The 15391-nt window shown below is 34.4% G+C and overlaps 1 protein-coding gene across 2 annotated transcripts in view; it reads right to left on the bottom strand.

Annotated features, from left to right (window-relative positions):
- The window catches only part of LOC129218456 (transcription elongation factor B polypeptide 3-like), a 192101-nt gene extending 177832 nt beyond the window's left edge, over positions 1-14269 (bottom strand). Inside the window, exon 1 of one of the 2 annotated variants that reach the window (XM_054852731.1) lies at positions 14180-14269. In XM_054852731.1, the coding sequence (XP_054708706.1) occupies positions 14180-14251 (72 nt within the window). In that variant the 5' untranslated portion in view covers positions 14252-14269. The remainder of the gene's footprint in view (positions 1-14179) is intronic. The other variant, XM_054852732.1, reaches the window with a different exon arrangement.
- Positions 14270-15391: the final 1122 nt, after the last annotated feature.

The raw sequence follows: 15391 nt of genomic DNA, 5'->3' as shown, positions 1-15391 counted from the left end.
GATAAAACTACATTTTTTGCTAAAATTGAGCTGACCTTAAAACTTAACAAAAATTGGTTCATTTGTTAACCCCCGACGCAAAAAGAGGGGCGCTTTTTTGTTTGTGTGTGTGTACTTGTGGCATCATAACTCTTTAATGGATGAACAGATTTGTTTTTAGCGGTTTATCGAGAATAAGGCAACTTGACAGGTTTTTTCCTTCAATTTCAAGTTTAAACTTTTAATTTTATTTGCTCAATTACTTAAAGCACTGAAGAGCCTTTCCCTGTCACCCTAAAATTCATATATATTTCACTTGCAGCTTAAAATTTCAATCGAAATTAAAAGCTTATGGTGTAGGATAAAACATGGAAGCTCCCCCCCCCCCCCACCTTTTTATTTTTGTACTTCCTGCAGTTAAATCCAGAAAATTGCACTGTAGCTTTTCCTTCAATTCAATAAAGCCTTTTATTGTTGATTCTAATAAAAACGAAAAACTCTACGACGACTGTCAAATCGATAATTCGGGATGAACTGGTGGAAGGAGGAAAACCTTAGTTTTATCAGTCTGTCTTTGATCAGCCAAAAGGAGAAACCAGGAAAAATATCCGCTTATAATCGATATGCAGCTGCTACCGCTACATTTTAATGCAAACTATTCAGTTCATATTCTCTTTGGAATAACTAATACGGCTAACCTTTTCTGTTATTTGATGCGCTTTTTTTTTTTTTTGTTTTTTTTTTTTGAAGCCGAATAAATAAGCTGTCTTCAATTATAAAACTAAATCATACTTAAATTGGAAAAATACTAGCTCTAAGTTGGTCATATCGCTGAAAGTATATTATTGATTAAAATTTTCAACTTCATCACGCCTCACAATCGTGAAGAGAATTATAGTGCGCCTCTCGGCATTGCTGGTGCTCGGTGGAATACGGGGAAAACATCGCATTCGCAGGAAATGGGGAGAACAGTAAACGCGATAAGCATTTTTTTTTATGCCATCGTTTTATAAGATTTTTGTACGAAAGCAAGGGTCGGAGTGGAGATTAAAAAAAGAAAGAAAATAGGACACTGTTTCAATAAAATATTAGAAACAGCAATTATCAAGTTCTTTATAAGAAACACCAAAATTTTGAGCATATGCTTCGTTTTTGTTAAGAACAGCACCCCCCCCCCCTTTTTTATAAGGAAAATCGGGAGTGTATTGCAAAATTTCCTTACTCCCCTTTTTTTTAGTTTAGGTGCAAAATTCTCTCCTCTGAAAGAAAATTGTCATGCATGAGGATGTCTTGCTCTGACAAAACCAAAGTTCTTGGGTGTAGATTAAGGTAACAATCTCTGGTTTTGAACCCTATCTGCTATCTCTCCCCTCCCGTCTACAATTTTTAAACGTTCTGACACATCATCACAGAGCAGGGCTGCGGAGTCGGACTCATTTTTGGGGTAAAAGAGTCGGGAGTTGAAGGTTTAAAGTTCCAAGAGTCGGAAAATTTCCTCTAAATTCTGCATCTCTGCCAGTGCTTGCGGAGTCGGAGCCGGTCACTTTCTCTCCTCTTCCAGAGTCCTGTCACAGGGATAGAAAACTATTTGTACTCTTAAGGGGGGGGGGGAGGATTCCTTTAAAACCTGACACATGCTTATTTTATCTAGCCCACTTCGGAAAATTAAATATAAAGCTAAAAAATACTAATACTGTAGACTTCCGTTTTTAACCGGCTATGTTTCGAAAATCGAAAAATAAGTTTGTAAAAAAAATAAATCATAAAATGCTTTTTGGTTATTAAATTAACTTTAAAAAGGGGTAATTACTTTGGTATTGGCATCATTATAGAAAAAGAAAGACTTTTTTTAACATGCTTCGGAATGACATGCAAAAAGCTTTTTGATTAAATTTCGTCACCAGCTCTCATTTGTCAATACTTTTATCCGCACTATTCCTTTAATTTAGTGCCCTGAAATTGTGTTATAGTTTTCATAAAAATTCTGGATGAAGTGGCTATTACTAATAACAAAGAATAGTTAATGAATTTTCAGGTATACCCTTTCATAAATTTAGATGCTAGTGACTATTGATTGCAATACCGGTATTTCGAGCAATTTTGTAATACCAGTATTTGCGGTATTAGCTGAAAATAACATATACATTGTTTCAATTAAATAATTTGCAATTAAACTCATTAAATATCTACTTATATTTTAAAGATAAATTTCTTTTTTCCGTGATACAGAACCAAAATCAAACTATTGATGTGAAAATTTGGCTTCAAAAGCACGAGCTAATAAAATATCAATAAACAAAAGTAGCGGAACGTGGTTTTCGTGCACCATGTTTTTATTTTTCCCTTTCCCTGATCACAATTTCCCTTTTGTGAAAGTTAATTTCAATGGAATTTTGAATGCGATTAATTTATTCCAACCATCAATTGCAGAAAGGCTTAATGATTTCTTTTTTTATTATTTGTCTCAACTGTACTAAATTTTGACAAAAACTTTCTTGGTAGCATAACAAATGGTAATTTATTGTCACCAATATTGGTTTGTTCTCTTGCCTCGCTATCGGGCAATTCCATGTCAGATCAATCACCTTCTTGATTCCTATTTTAACGAAATTTGGTGTGAGGGACACATCTGACAAGATAACTAATCCTGCCAATTTTTAGAATTCTACTTTAAAAATTTTACGAAATACAGGGCTGTTAAACTGAAAAAGTACGAAAGAAACGAAAAGTTGTGACATTCAAATAACTAACTTTTCTCTTAATTAAAGTAGAATAAAAGTTCAAAAACCATTGTAAAGCTAAAGAATAGAGCTTTCTATTGATATAAAACATGACTTTCTTAAGACAGGTTTAAATTTCAAGTACATTCGACGTGACTTTGGACCTTGAATATCTCAAAACATGCCTCCTTAAAATTTCTTGAAAATATATATTTTACAGCTCTGACACTATTCTTCGACTGCACCAAAACTTAGACTGGGATCGCAATGGCAAGGTACTGAAAAAAATCAGGAATGTTCACATGTTTTACATTGTGGAATTCCATACGTTAGGTCAGTCACCTTCTTGACCTCTTCACAATTTCCGATTTTAATGAAATTTCATGTGAAGGACACATATGACAAGATAAGTAGTCCTGCCAATTTTCAGAACTCTGCTTCAAAACTTTACGAAATACAGGGCTGTTAAAAACTTAAAAAGTGAGAAAAACACTGAAAGTTGTGACATGCAAATGACTAACTTCTATATAGTAATCATAGCACCTAGAACAAAAAATCAAAAACCATTGTAAACTTAAAAAACAGAGCTTTCTATTATTATAAAACATGGCTTTCGCACAACAGGTTTGTTTCAAGGTTCACCGTGTGTCAACGGTGTGAACGTTTTCAAGTGTTCACCATGGTTCAATTCACCGTGGCCTTGAATGTCTCAAAACAACGTCCCCTTAGATTTTTTTAAAAAATATACATATTATAGCTCTAACTCTAGTTTTCTAAAACTTAGGCTGGGGCCGCAATGTCAGGGTACTGCAAAAGAAATCAGGCATATTTACATACAGCTTCCCGTAGCTCGAACTATTGATAACTCGAAGCTAGTAGCCGGTCCCTTGAGAGTTTTCGAGAGTCAATTAAATTTTTGTTAAATGTTTCACATTATTTCTGTCATATTATTATTGTTTCAATTTTTGAATGCATTATTTATGAAGTACAAACAAAACTGCCATAATAAGGGAAGCTTTGTCATAGGCTAAAATTTGCTGTTTTTATTTCCAAGATCTGTTGCTAATTACAAATAAAAATAACGGTTATCAAATAAAATGTCATTTTCTAGCTCTTATTTAAGAAATCTATTTGTCAAAATATGCATACTTTATGAAGAATGCACCCAAAACATTAAAACAATAATATTAGGACAGAAAATAATGTAAAACATCTAACAAAAATATGTAAACATTCCTGTTTTTTTTTTTTTTTTTTTTTTTTTTTGCAGTCCCTTGCCATTGCGGTCCCAACCTGCGTTTTGGTGTATTGGAAGAATTTTGTTAGAGCTATAAAATATTTTTTTTGAAGAAATTCTTAGGGGGAATGTTTTGAGATATTCAAGGTCAAAAGTCACGGTGAAACTTAAATTTGTCGTAAAAAAGTAATGTTTTATATCAATAGAAAGCTGTATCTTTGGCTTTACTACGGTTTTTGAATTTTTATTCTACTATAATTAGGAGAGAAGTTAGTCATATGTATGCCAGAACATTTCGTTTTTTTCGTACTTTTTTAGTTTTTTATCAGCCTTGTACATATGTGTCATTAACACCAATTGTCTTTAAAATCGGTGATGGTGAGGTCAAAAACTTTTTTTTATTTATTTGACGTGGAATTGCCCTATTTGGCTTTATATTTGGCAAGACAATGTTTAGAAATTATATAGTGCCTTGAAAATTTTCATAGCATAATCAATTTAAACATAGTTTCAGATATTTGTAATTGTAAAGAAATTTGAAAAGAAAGCGAAAACAAACAAGAGAAACCCACAAAATCAAATTTAGTCAAGTTTATCGTAAATTTCAAACCAAAGGGCTAATAAAAAGCAAACCCTAACCTCTTCTGCTCAAGAGATAAATGATGTTAATGTTAGAAAAGTATCGTCTCTCGGAAAGAAAATGCAAGTAGTTATAAATAAAAGAAAAAAATAATGCATACAATACAAAAGAAACACACACACACACACACACACACAAGGATTCATCCAAAAATAACACGCAAGAGACTGAATTATTTGAAGATGAAGGACTTCTAGATATTTAGAGGAAGTGACATTGTTAACAGTATCACTGACCTGCGTGAATTCACACACTCGTGCGCATTCCTGCTGAAACTCGAGAATTCAATTGCTGTAGAAGACATGGGGTGCCACTCCCCCCCCCCCCCCCCAAGGGCAATGGCGCACCCTCTCAAATATTACGGAGCATCCTCCTAGAACAAAAGCCCCTCTTCCCCCGAAAATGATTTTTGAAAACCCTCGCAACAACGCCCCTAAAGTTCAGAAAATCAGCTACTCGAGAACTCTATTCAAACATCTCGAGATCTCGATTCAAACACCTCGAGGCCCCAATTCGAAACATTTCGAGAAGTCAAACGCTTGAGTTCTCGATTCGAAAGATTTCGATTGTCAATCACTAGATTATCAGAACTAATCGATACCCGAGATCTCGATTATCAAAAGCTCTCATTATGCCAATTACTAACTCAGCAGGAGAAATACTGCGTAGCTGTTAGTTCATTTTTCAATTAGCTCAAATAATGAATTAAAATTTTTGAATTACAGTAGACTTTCATTTTACGCGGATTTGATTATACACGGTTTAAGATTTGACGACTTGATTTTGTTTTACGTGAATAAGTCTTGATTTTACGAGGAAGCGACATTGCAAACAGAAAATTGTCCCCTAATTCAAAATCGGAACTACTGAGATGGCTGACGCATAGTGATGGGCTGGATCGTTATTAATGTAGATCCGTGGATGCGGGTTATTCGTGTCTCAACAGTTTTACCCAATTTAATCCCGGTCCAAGTGTAAAATTTGTTATTCCTGCAAAGATGAAGTCACAACTTCTTTTTAAAAAATGTATCTTCGGGAAACGCATAGTAAAAAAAATGATTTATTCTTAAAAGAAGTTCTAAGAAGAGTAGGGGAGAGTCGGTAGGTATGGGACAGAATGAGAAATGGAACAGCATGGTACAACGGGAGGAATGGAACAACGCTGCCTTTATGCCGAAATAAAATACGAAAAATTGTGCTGCTACACCTACTGAGCAAGCTAGAAATTTCAAATTTTATGCAGGGCTGCGGAGTCGGAATAAAAATGACTGACTCCGGCTACGAACTCCGAGAATTTTGGAACCAACCTTCGATTCAGACTCCTTTAACCGAAAATTAGTATGACTCCGACACCTTGATTTTATCTCGGTATTTATTCAACGTTGTCCTATTCGTCCCTACTAACGAAATTACACAGCCAGGAACATCTTTACAAAAGGGTAAACAGAATTTCTCACTTTTTTTGAAGATTGACCACAAAATCTACATTTAGGAATACAGTCACCAAATCAATAAAACATGACTAATTGCTTAAAATGGTACCTCATAGTTTGCATAAGAAACAAAAACTAATTTAAATGGAATTTAATAGTATTTCATCGTTACCCATATGTAGAATTTAAAATGGGGAAAAAATTTAGGACTAAAAGAACCGCGTGAGATCCGCCAAACGCAAAACGGATACAGATTTTTATTTCTCTCGGATATCCACGGATACGGATATGAGGCACATGACTGATAACATGCAATGAACCGTGTTTTGGCGAGATTGAGCGAGCTTGGATCACAAAGGACTTTTTTTGTGAGAGTTCTGGAACTAAAGTTATTGGACTGATATACAAGTCCGAGCTCACTGAAGAAGAGACAGAGGAAGACAAAACGAACGAGGATACCAACAATGATACAGAGTCAAATACTTTCATATTGAACATTTTGAGCCATTTCTTGATAAGTGCAAATGATCTTTATGATTCGTAAGTGAAGGATGATCTCGTTATAGAAATAGCGCGAGAAATCACGCATGCTTTAATGCCTTACAAAGAAATTCAGCGAAAAAGGATTAATGAATGCCAACAGACTCGCTCATAACCAGCTATTTTATACTATACAACTTTTCATGTTTTTTTAGCCCGTTGGCGATATGTATCGAAATAATCACACATTAAGTTCATTTTAGTGATAGATAAATGTATAGTAAAGGTTTTTTTTTCTCTAGGATGCCCATCTCAACTAAGAGCAAGGTCACTCCTCCCCCCCCCCTAAATACCACCAACACCCCCCTCTCTCACAAAAGAGAAAAATACCCCTTGAAACAATCCCCCTAAAATTTCAGTGGCGGACCTGAAACAAGTGTCACCGCCGCCATTCGACCCCTGGGCTAAGCGATGGGGGGAAAATTTGTTTCTGCGTTGATAACTCATCGCACGCGTTTCGACATTTTGAATTGTGAAATTTTATTTTAAATTTCTCCTTCCCATTTTTTCTCTTGGGTTGCGAAAACAGAATTAAGTCCCGGGATATTGATGTGAGTTTCTAGCTGGGTTAATCATACTCTTAGTTCATCTGAGAAAACTAAACACAGAAGATTCTAAATATGTGATTAAGCGTGCTTCAAAGTTGACGATAATATCATTTAACCCAAGCAATGTTGAGCATCAAAATGTATGTTTATGTTTAAAAGTTTTTGACGTGACAAATGCTCAAGCTTTCAAAAGGTAAAATGACTCTGAATATAAAAGAACGATAGAATTCATACAAATAATTAACAAATGGTTTAGAATTATGAATGTGAAAAATCCTCACAAAGACTATGAACAATTGAATGACAATGGAAACCTTTTAAGCTTATTTCAGATGAGAGATTGATTTTTTCGGGAAAAGGTAAAGAATGGGTCACAGTGAATGGAAAAGGGTTAGTTACAAAGGAAGTACCAAACTGACTTTTGGAACGCGGATTTCGTCAATATCGCCAGTTGTGTGGTGTAAACTAAAGTATTTCTGTAGAGTAAGTTTTGCAAGTTGAAAAAAAAAAAAAAAAAGAGAACAGCTTACTGAAATTGCATTCAAAAGAATGGCGATTTTCATTTGAAAGAACTTTTGCGTGAGTTTTCTGAAAAAGAAACACCAATAGACTTGATTGAAGAAAAGGTGTTGAATTCTGCGACACGACTGAAGAAGATTTAATACCTCTCTATATTTACCTTTCTGGATACACTCTTAGTAAATTAAAACATCATTTACAAAACAGTGTTCAATCACTGCAATGTAATGTCATTTCGCATCAAGGTTAAACTTATTAGCAGGCCCAAAGGAGTTATTTGAAATAACAAATTCAATGACAAAAGAATATTTGCTTGATATGGATAAACTGACTTATCCAGATTCAGAAATTGTGAAAATATTTGTAGCAAATTTCAAATTTTTTTCAATTTATTTTATCAAGCGATGAAAATTCTCCACTTAGAAAATATAAGGACAATGTTGAAAAAATCATACTGGATGACATCAAATCAACAAAATCATACTGAGTTAGACATTACAGCAATATGTGAAACATGCAACAGAACAAAGGAAGAACACAGCAAAAAATTCATGTTTTCATTAACATATTTTTTAACAATTATTCGAAACTGAAAAATATTAATGATAAATTAAGGAAAGGCAAAAAAAAAAAAAAAAGGAAGTTAGATTTCATTAGTGCATCCCAGCAATAATCTTCAAAACAAGCTATGGTTACTAACAGATACAATTTAATTATTCTCAGTTTAGAAGAGACGATATAAAGATCTAACCCATAAAATAGAAAGAAAAGCAAAAAAAAAAAAAAAAAAAGTGTGTTCCGCACGTGGTGTTTCTTGGTAAACACTGATTTTGAAAAAAATCAGATGGCTGACGTTGCTCTAGCAGTTTTTATTAACTAAAACTATTTTTGTTTATTGCCTTCAGTCACTTTCTGCTTAGGAATATAAATGAAAAATAATTTTTAAGTAAGTGCTTTTAATTTAACTTCTTGATAGCAATTTTTATCGCAAAATGTAGTTTTAATTCCTAAGAAATAAATATGCATCGATCATGATTAAATTATAAATAAGAGTTAATGAAACGCAAACGTAAATACAAAAAAATCACAAACACTTGAGCAAACTATACGAGAACATCAAGTTCGGCGAAAAGCAACCATCGCTTAGTGGTTTTTCGCTTCTACCCTGTTCCAGGCCCACTCCAAGAAGGATCGCGTAGGCCCCGGGTAGGCACCCCTTCTTAAATAGTCTTAATTTACGCGGCATTTTCGTTGAACCAACGTTATCCCCGCGTAAAACGAGTCTACCGCACTTAATGATGAAAGAACTTCAGGTCAGTTAGCACTTAAATGTGAAATACATATACATTAGAGATACACTAATATGCAAATTGGCCTATTATCCGTTAATCGAAAGATCACCGGCAGCCGATTAGTTTTAATGATGTCAAATACTAAAATTTCTCTATCAGGTTTTATTTTACATTTCAACTTTTTAGAACTGGCTGAGAAGTCCATTTTGTATGTGATTATTTTTTTTTCTTCATTCTCATTAATATATTTTTAATACCTCAAATTTTAGTTCTAATTCGGTACTAACAGTTTTCTTACTATTTTTCAATAAAATTACATTCTGTCAACTAGACATGAAAGTTCAAATATCAAGTGTATTCTGTGATCAGTAAATGTCGTTGCTTATTTATAGTTTTAATAACCATTTAATCCAGGATTTTTATTTTCTGGGGCAGTCCATAAGTATCGCATTTTAATGAAACTTGTGCCCCCCGCCCTTCCTTTCGTCAAAGTGTCACACTTCACCTCACTCCTTTCAACCCTTCTGTCACATGTCACGCCAATTGCATAAAAAACAAAAAAATGCTTGGTGTTGCACATGTTACTCCCCCGCCAGGGGCGGCAAATAGGGGGGTCAAGAGGGGGTGGTCGCACCCCCAAATCTTTTGAGAGAAGTGATAAAAAATGAGCAACTTCAATTTATGTAAACCGCAAAACAATGTTCATAAAAATAGAATCTTACTGGTTCTCCATAATTATTGATGAAATTTGACCCATTTCCAAACATGAGCAAGTGTTTTCCGTTTTTTGAATGATTTCTTTAGATATGATTTATTATCAATCCTTTACCGGCCTTTTCAGAACAGAAAAAACTGATGAAGAATCACGGTTAATTTTAACTAAAGACGTAATTTCCTCATATAGGCTAAATATTTCATTCTTGTGTGCTCTGTGCAATTATGATTATGAGGCCCGTGCAGTGGTGCCGCTGCATGATTTTCACTAGAAAATGTTTTGGTATCTTACATTCATTGTTACGCTCATATTGTAAGTGTGTCTATTTAATGAGTGTTCATCACCATTTTCTTTTTCCAGAAACACATTTCAGCTACTCAATGCATAGTATGATTTCATATTATACTTCTTAAAAATACATACTAATGTTGAAAAAAATATCTCATATCAACAAATATCTTTCCTGCGGGCTCTTTGAATATGCAATCTCGAAGTGACACAAGAGGGTCTTCAAGAGACAACACAACACCGTAAAAAAATTCCGAAACGTTACTGGTTATTTCCGTGGAACGTCTCGGGATTTCACACGTTTTCACCTATTTCCCCGTAAAAACAAGTATCTTCTCAAAAAAGTTCCCTGAATCGCTACAAGTTGCACGCGTGCAGACTTTTCACTACTGGGGAAAATATATTAAGCAACCAGTTTAAAGATTGAATGAGCGTGTTAATTAAGTGTATCGGCCTGAGGTTGCTTACGACCTGTCCAGGTTGACTAAGCTCCAAATGAGAGCGAAAAAGTCAATGGATAGCTACAGCTTTGCAAGACAAGAATTGCAGGCAAGAGATATGCTTGGTTACTTCTTGCATAACTTTGGCTGTGGTTGTTCTGATTTTTATGTAGCCTTCTTGGTAAATCAGGAAGGTTCTAATCAATTACACTAAACCTACTTAATTTTTCTAGAAGGTTCTGGAGATATGACTGACTTTAACAGGGGAGATTCCGCACTTGTTCAGAAAGTTTCAAGGTTAATTTCAGAGAGGTTACTGACCTTTAGCGGAAAACGTTCCTGATTTTTTCCAAGATATGATACTGGAAGATATTGGGCACATCAGCTGCCTATTATTTTTCTAGGAACGTTTCTGAATCGTTTTTACAGTGAAGATGGTCTTTTAAAATTTAAAGACCCTCCTCGATAATTTCAAAACAGTGATTTTGGAAAACGACTTTTTCGATAGTGAAAAAGTTACTATCCTTTAACACGTCTTCGTTTGAATGCTTATTCGCTTTTGAACAATGCCTTACTCTATCAAAACATCTTCGATCAGCTAAAATTAATTTTTGGAATGTTGAAGACTGTACTGTAAAAACGATTCAGAAACGTTTCTGGAAAATAATGGGCAGCTGACGTGCCCAATTTCTTCCAGTGACATATCTTGGAAAAATCAGGAACGCTTTCCGCTAAAAGTCAGTAACCTTTCTGAAATTAACATTGAAACTTTATGAAGATGTGCGAAATCTCCCCTGTTAAAGCCAGTCATGTCTCTCGAATCTTCTAGAAAAATTAAGTAGGTTTATTGTAGTTAATTAGAACCTTCCTAATTTACCAAGAAGGCTCCATAAAAATCGGAACGACCACGGCTATGCAAGAAGGAACCAAGCATATCTCTTGCCTGCTGCAATTCCTGCCTTGCAAAGCTGTAGCTATCCATTGACATTTTCGCTCTCATTGGGAGCTTAGTCAATCTGGGCAAGCCGTAAGCAACCTTAGGCCGATACACTTAATAAACACGCTCATTCAATCTTTAAACTGGTTGCTAAATATATTTTCCACAACAGTGAAAAGTCTACACGCGTGAAACTAGTAGCGATTCAGGAAACTTTTTTGTGATGATACTTGTTTTTACAGGGAAATAGGTGAAAACGTGTGAAATCCCGAGACGTTCCACGGAAATAACCAGCAACGTTTCGGAATTTTTTTACAGTGTATAATTGAAACTATTAATAAATTTCACGCAGATGTACATTTCATCCAAGTGTGTGGATCATTTCAACAAAATTCTTACTCCAAGATAATTTTTTAAAAACGCAAAAAATATTCAAATGACTTGGGAAGAGGTGACCAAAATGCATATTTATTTAAAATATTGTATAAAACAGAATCAGTTTCTAATAAAATTAGCACAAGATTTTATGATAAATATTTTCCTGTATTGTTAGCTCCCTGTTATCTGGGTTGGATTATTGAAAACAAAAAATAAAATGTTTCAATTATGAGTAAAATTTATATCATTAGGCAAGAAGAATTGTTTAGAGACTAGACTAGACTGTTCAATGATGAAAAATGAAGACCATAACAATTTTTAAAGTTATCAGGGTGATTTTGACGAGCAAGATGTGAAACGTATGTTTTCATACGTAACTTCGTTTTAATTATTTTTTAACTATTCCAATCAGATCAGCTAGTAGAAAATTAGTAACCAGATTTCCTGTTCTTCCGTATTTTAAAGATCAGGCATCAAAACTTTATTAAAAGATGAAAACTGTAGTATCCAGATACTTTGTATGATAACACATTACAAAATAAATTACAAAATTTGTCACAAAAATTTAAATTGTTTTTGAACACTAATTTTTATTAATTCTAAACCCATATCATGATTACTTGCTGTTTGCCAATATGTGTTTTGTTCCATACTGAGGTAATTAATACTTAGGAAACTCGACCCCCCAAATGAAATGCTGAAATGCCGCCCCTGTCCCCCGCCCATCACAAACTCGCCCAATTTCAAGAAACCCCCTTCCCCATTCAAAATCAACCTTTATCCTACGTCACACTAACATGCTAAAAAAAATTCAATTAATCGGAAAAAGTTGACCGATTATGAACAATCGGCAATTGTGGACTAATCGATACGGTTATATCCTCATAAGTCTATGTCTAACGCCGGGAAGGGGGAAGCCTCCCCCAGCCCCCCGCTCAATGACTCCTCGATGCGATTAACACACACGTGCTCCGGACACGGGCGCCCCGCCACGATGGAAGGTCACAACGACCTCCAGAAATATTTCCTTAGTATGCTAATTTTGTCTGACGATTCGGCAAATTTGGTGATAGTGCAGATTTTTTAAAAATATCATTATTTTGTAAAATTTGGAGTTTTTTTCGGTAAATTGAGAATTTATTCTTCCCAAAAATCTGAAATCGGGGCGCAGGGCAGTCATTTAAAATTTTTCCGAGGGGAAGGGGGACTGGGAGAAATGCAGGTCCGTCATTTGAAACTTTTACACCGGAGAATGAGCAAGCAATGCAAATTTTATTGAAAAACAATGAAAACCACGAGCATTTATGCGCAAAACATTTTTTCAACGCGGGGGGGGGGGGATCGACCCTCCTCCCCGACCCCCTATAATGACGGGCCTGGGAGACTGTTCCAACTTTATTTTTAACGTTGAAAATATCGAAAAACAAAACCCAAACCCATTTACATAAAAACATTAATTTCTCAAAACCAGGGGGAGCAGCTGCCCTCTCTCCCAACCCCCTGGAAATGACGGGCCTATCGGCGTCATTCAAAGAAAAAAAATCTGACAAATAACATGGGCTTTCTTAATAAATAAGAAAACACATAAATAAGAGGATAGTATTGACAAAACATTTAAATATCATGATAGCATAGGAATTTATAAGCAAACAAAATATTTATAAGCATAAAAAATAAATAATTATTCCCTCATATAAGACAAAACATTCAAAAATTAGAAAAACTAAAACATTAAAAACATGTTTTTCAATTCAAACTTATTTTTGACAGAAATGTCCAACTTTTTTTTTATTTATTTAACTTATTTATTTATTTATTTATTTATTTTTTGGCTGATTTTACATATATTCTCAAATTATCGGCTCAAGACGTCACACAGAAAAGATCCAGAATAAAAACAAATCCCCTTACGACAATCACCGTGGACTAAAAACATTTTTCACCGTCACATTTTAATATCAACAAAATGCAATGACTGCAAAATTCAAGGTTAAGAAATTTAAATTACATGCAAATTCGGATCTGATTAATGGGATCATCTGTTCAACCTGGACAGAATTATTCCAGTTGCGTAATACGATAGGCTATTCTATTTCTGGGATTTTTTTTTTAAATCAATGATATTTATGGGATTTTTTTTTTCAATTTTTTTTTTCCGTTTTATTTTTTTTTATTTATTTATTTATTTTTTTTAATCGAAGCTGTGAAATTTTAATTTTAGATATTGACAAACATTTTCTCAAATAGGTCAAAAATAAGCAATCTACTTTTCGTTGCATTAAACCTCTTCAATTAATTCAAAACAAAAAAATTCATGCAATTACACAAAATTACACTGATTTTTAAAAACAATTTTTACAACATGATTAAATGCATATTTTCTCTGAACTACAGCTACTTTCAAAAATAAATATTCATTTCTAGGAAATAAAAAACTGAATTGCAAAGTGGCGTAGCGATTCAAACTAACCTAAGATGAAATAAGAATAGTTCGAAAAAAATATAAAACTTACTATGTCTTCATCAGTATTTCGTTCCATTTTCTTTTTGTAGTAAATAACATAATCCCTAAGTTTAGACGCCATGTTTTCTGCTGCGATAACATTGACTGAAATGCAATTGTAAACGTTGCCAAAATGAGATCCGGGAACAACAAAGCAGCACCATCTATTGAGGAAAGTATGAACTATCCACGCGCGAAAATATCACGAATTTTTTTTTTACTCCACATCCACATTAGCTGTGCTACCGTAGCCTACGAGGATCTGCGAGAAGGTCTCCTCTTCCCTTTCTTCTTTTTAATTTAAGGTCACTAATCACCCCCTTACCCTCCTACCCCCTGCTTTGGGGTCGTCCACAAATAATGTCCCTCTTTGAGGGGGGGGGAGGGGCCAGGACACCACATTTGAGAAGCTCCAAATCTGTAGTCAAAGTTTAAAGAACGTAGTTTAATTCCATATCTAACTGTAGTAAGGTGAAAATCTAGAGAATATCACTCTTGAAAATTTAAATATTTTTCCCAATTTTCAGAGCAACTCTGAGCTATATATATATATATACCATTGATACATTTAAAAGTTAACTTCTGATATTTACATCTTATTACAATTCAAACAAAATTTGATGACGCATTATAATGTATTATTTATCTCAAATATCACTACTGCTCAAGAGCCAGTACGTTTTTTTTTTTTGCCGTCAAAACTGAGTTATTTCTTTTATTTATTAATATTCATTCATTGTTCCCATTTTGTAATTGTTCCCATCCTAAAACCTGGAAAATCTGCACGTAACTGCGCAAAATTATGACCTATCTCGCTCACCTGCATTCTGTGCAAACTTATGGAGCGCATCATTCATTCTAGACTGATGAATTGGATCACTGAGAACAATATTTTGCACTCATACCAGACCACATATAAAGCCAATCACAGCACCGTCGATTAGCTTTTCTATCTTTGCCAATCGATTATTGACGGCTTCCAGAACTAAACCTCATAAGAAATCTACCATGGTTCTTCTTGATCTCTCGGCTGCTTTCGACAGACTCTGGAGGCAGAAACTGATCAACATCCTACACAAAACAGGCATTACTTCAAATACTCTAATCTGGATCAATGATTTTCTTAGGAAAAGAAGCTTTAAAAAGTAGGATTAATGGCGATTTCTCCACCATTCATTATACCTGCGCTGGAGTTTCTTAAGGCTCCGTACTTAGCCCTCTT

Source organism: Uloborus diversus, chromosome 3 (assembly GCF_026930045.1).
Source record: "Uloborus diversus isolate 005 chromosome 3, Udiv.v.3.1, whole genome shotgun sequence".
In the NCBI taxonomy this organism is placed as follows: domain Eukaryota; kingdom Metazoa; phylum Arthropoda; class Arachnida; order Araneae; family Uloboridae; genus Uloborus; species Uloborus diversus.
Note: the sequence above shows the minus strand (reverse complement) of the source record. Positions and strands in the feature narration are given on the sequence as shown.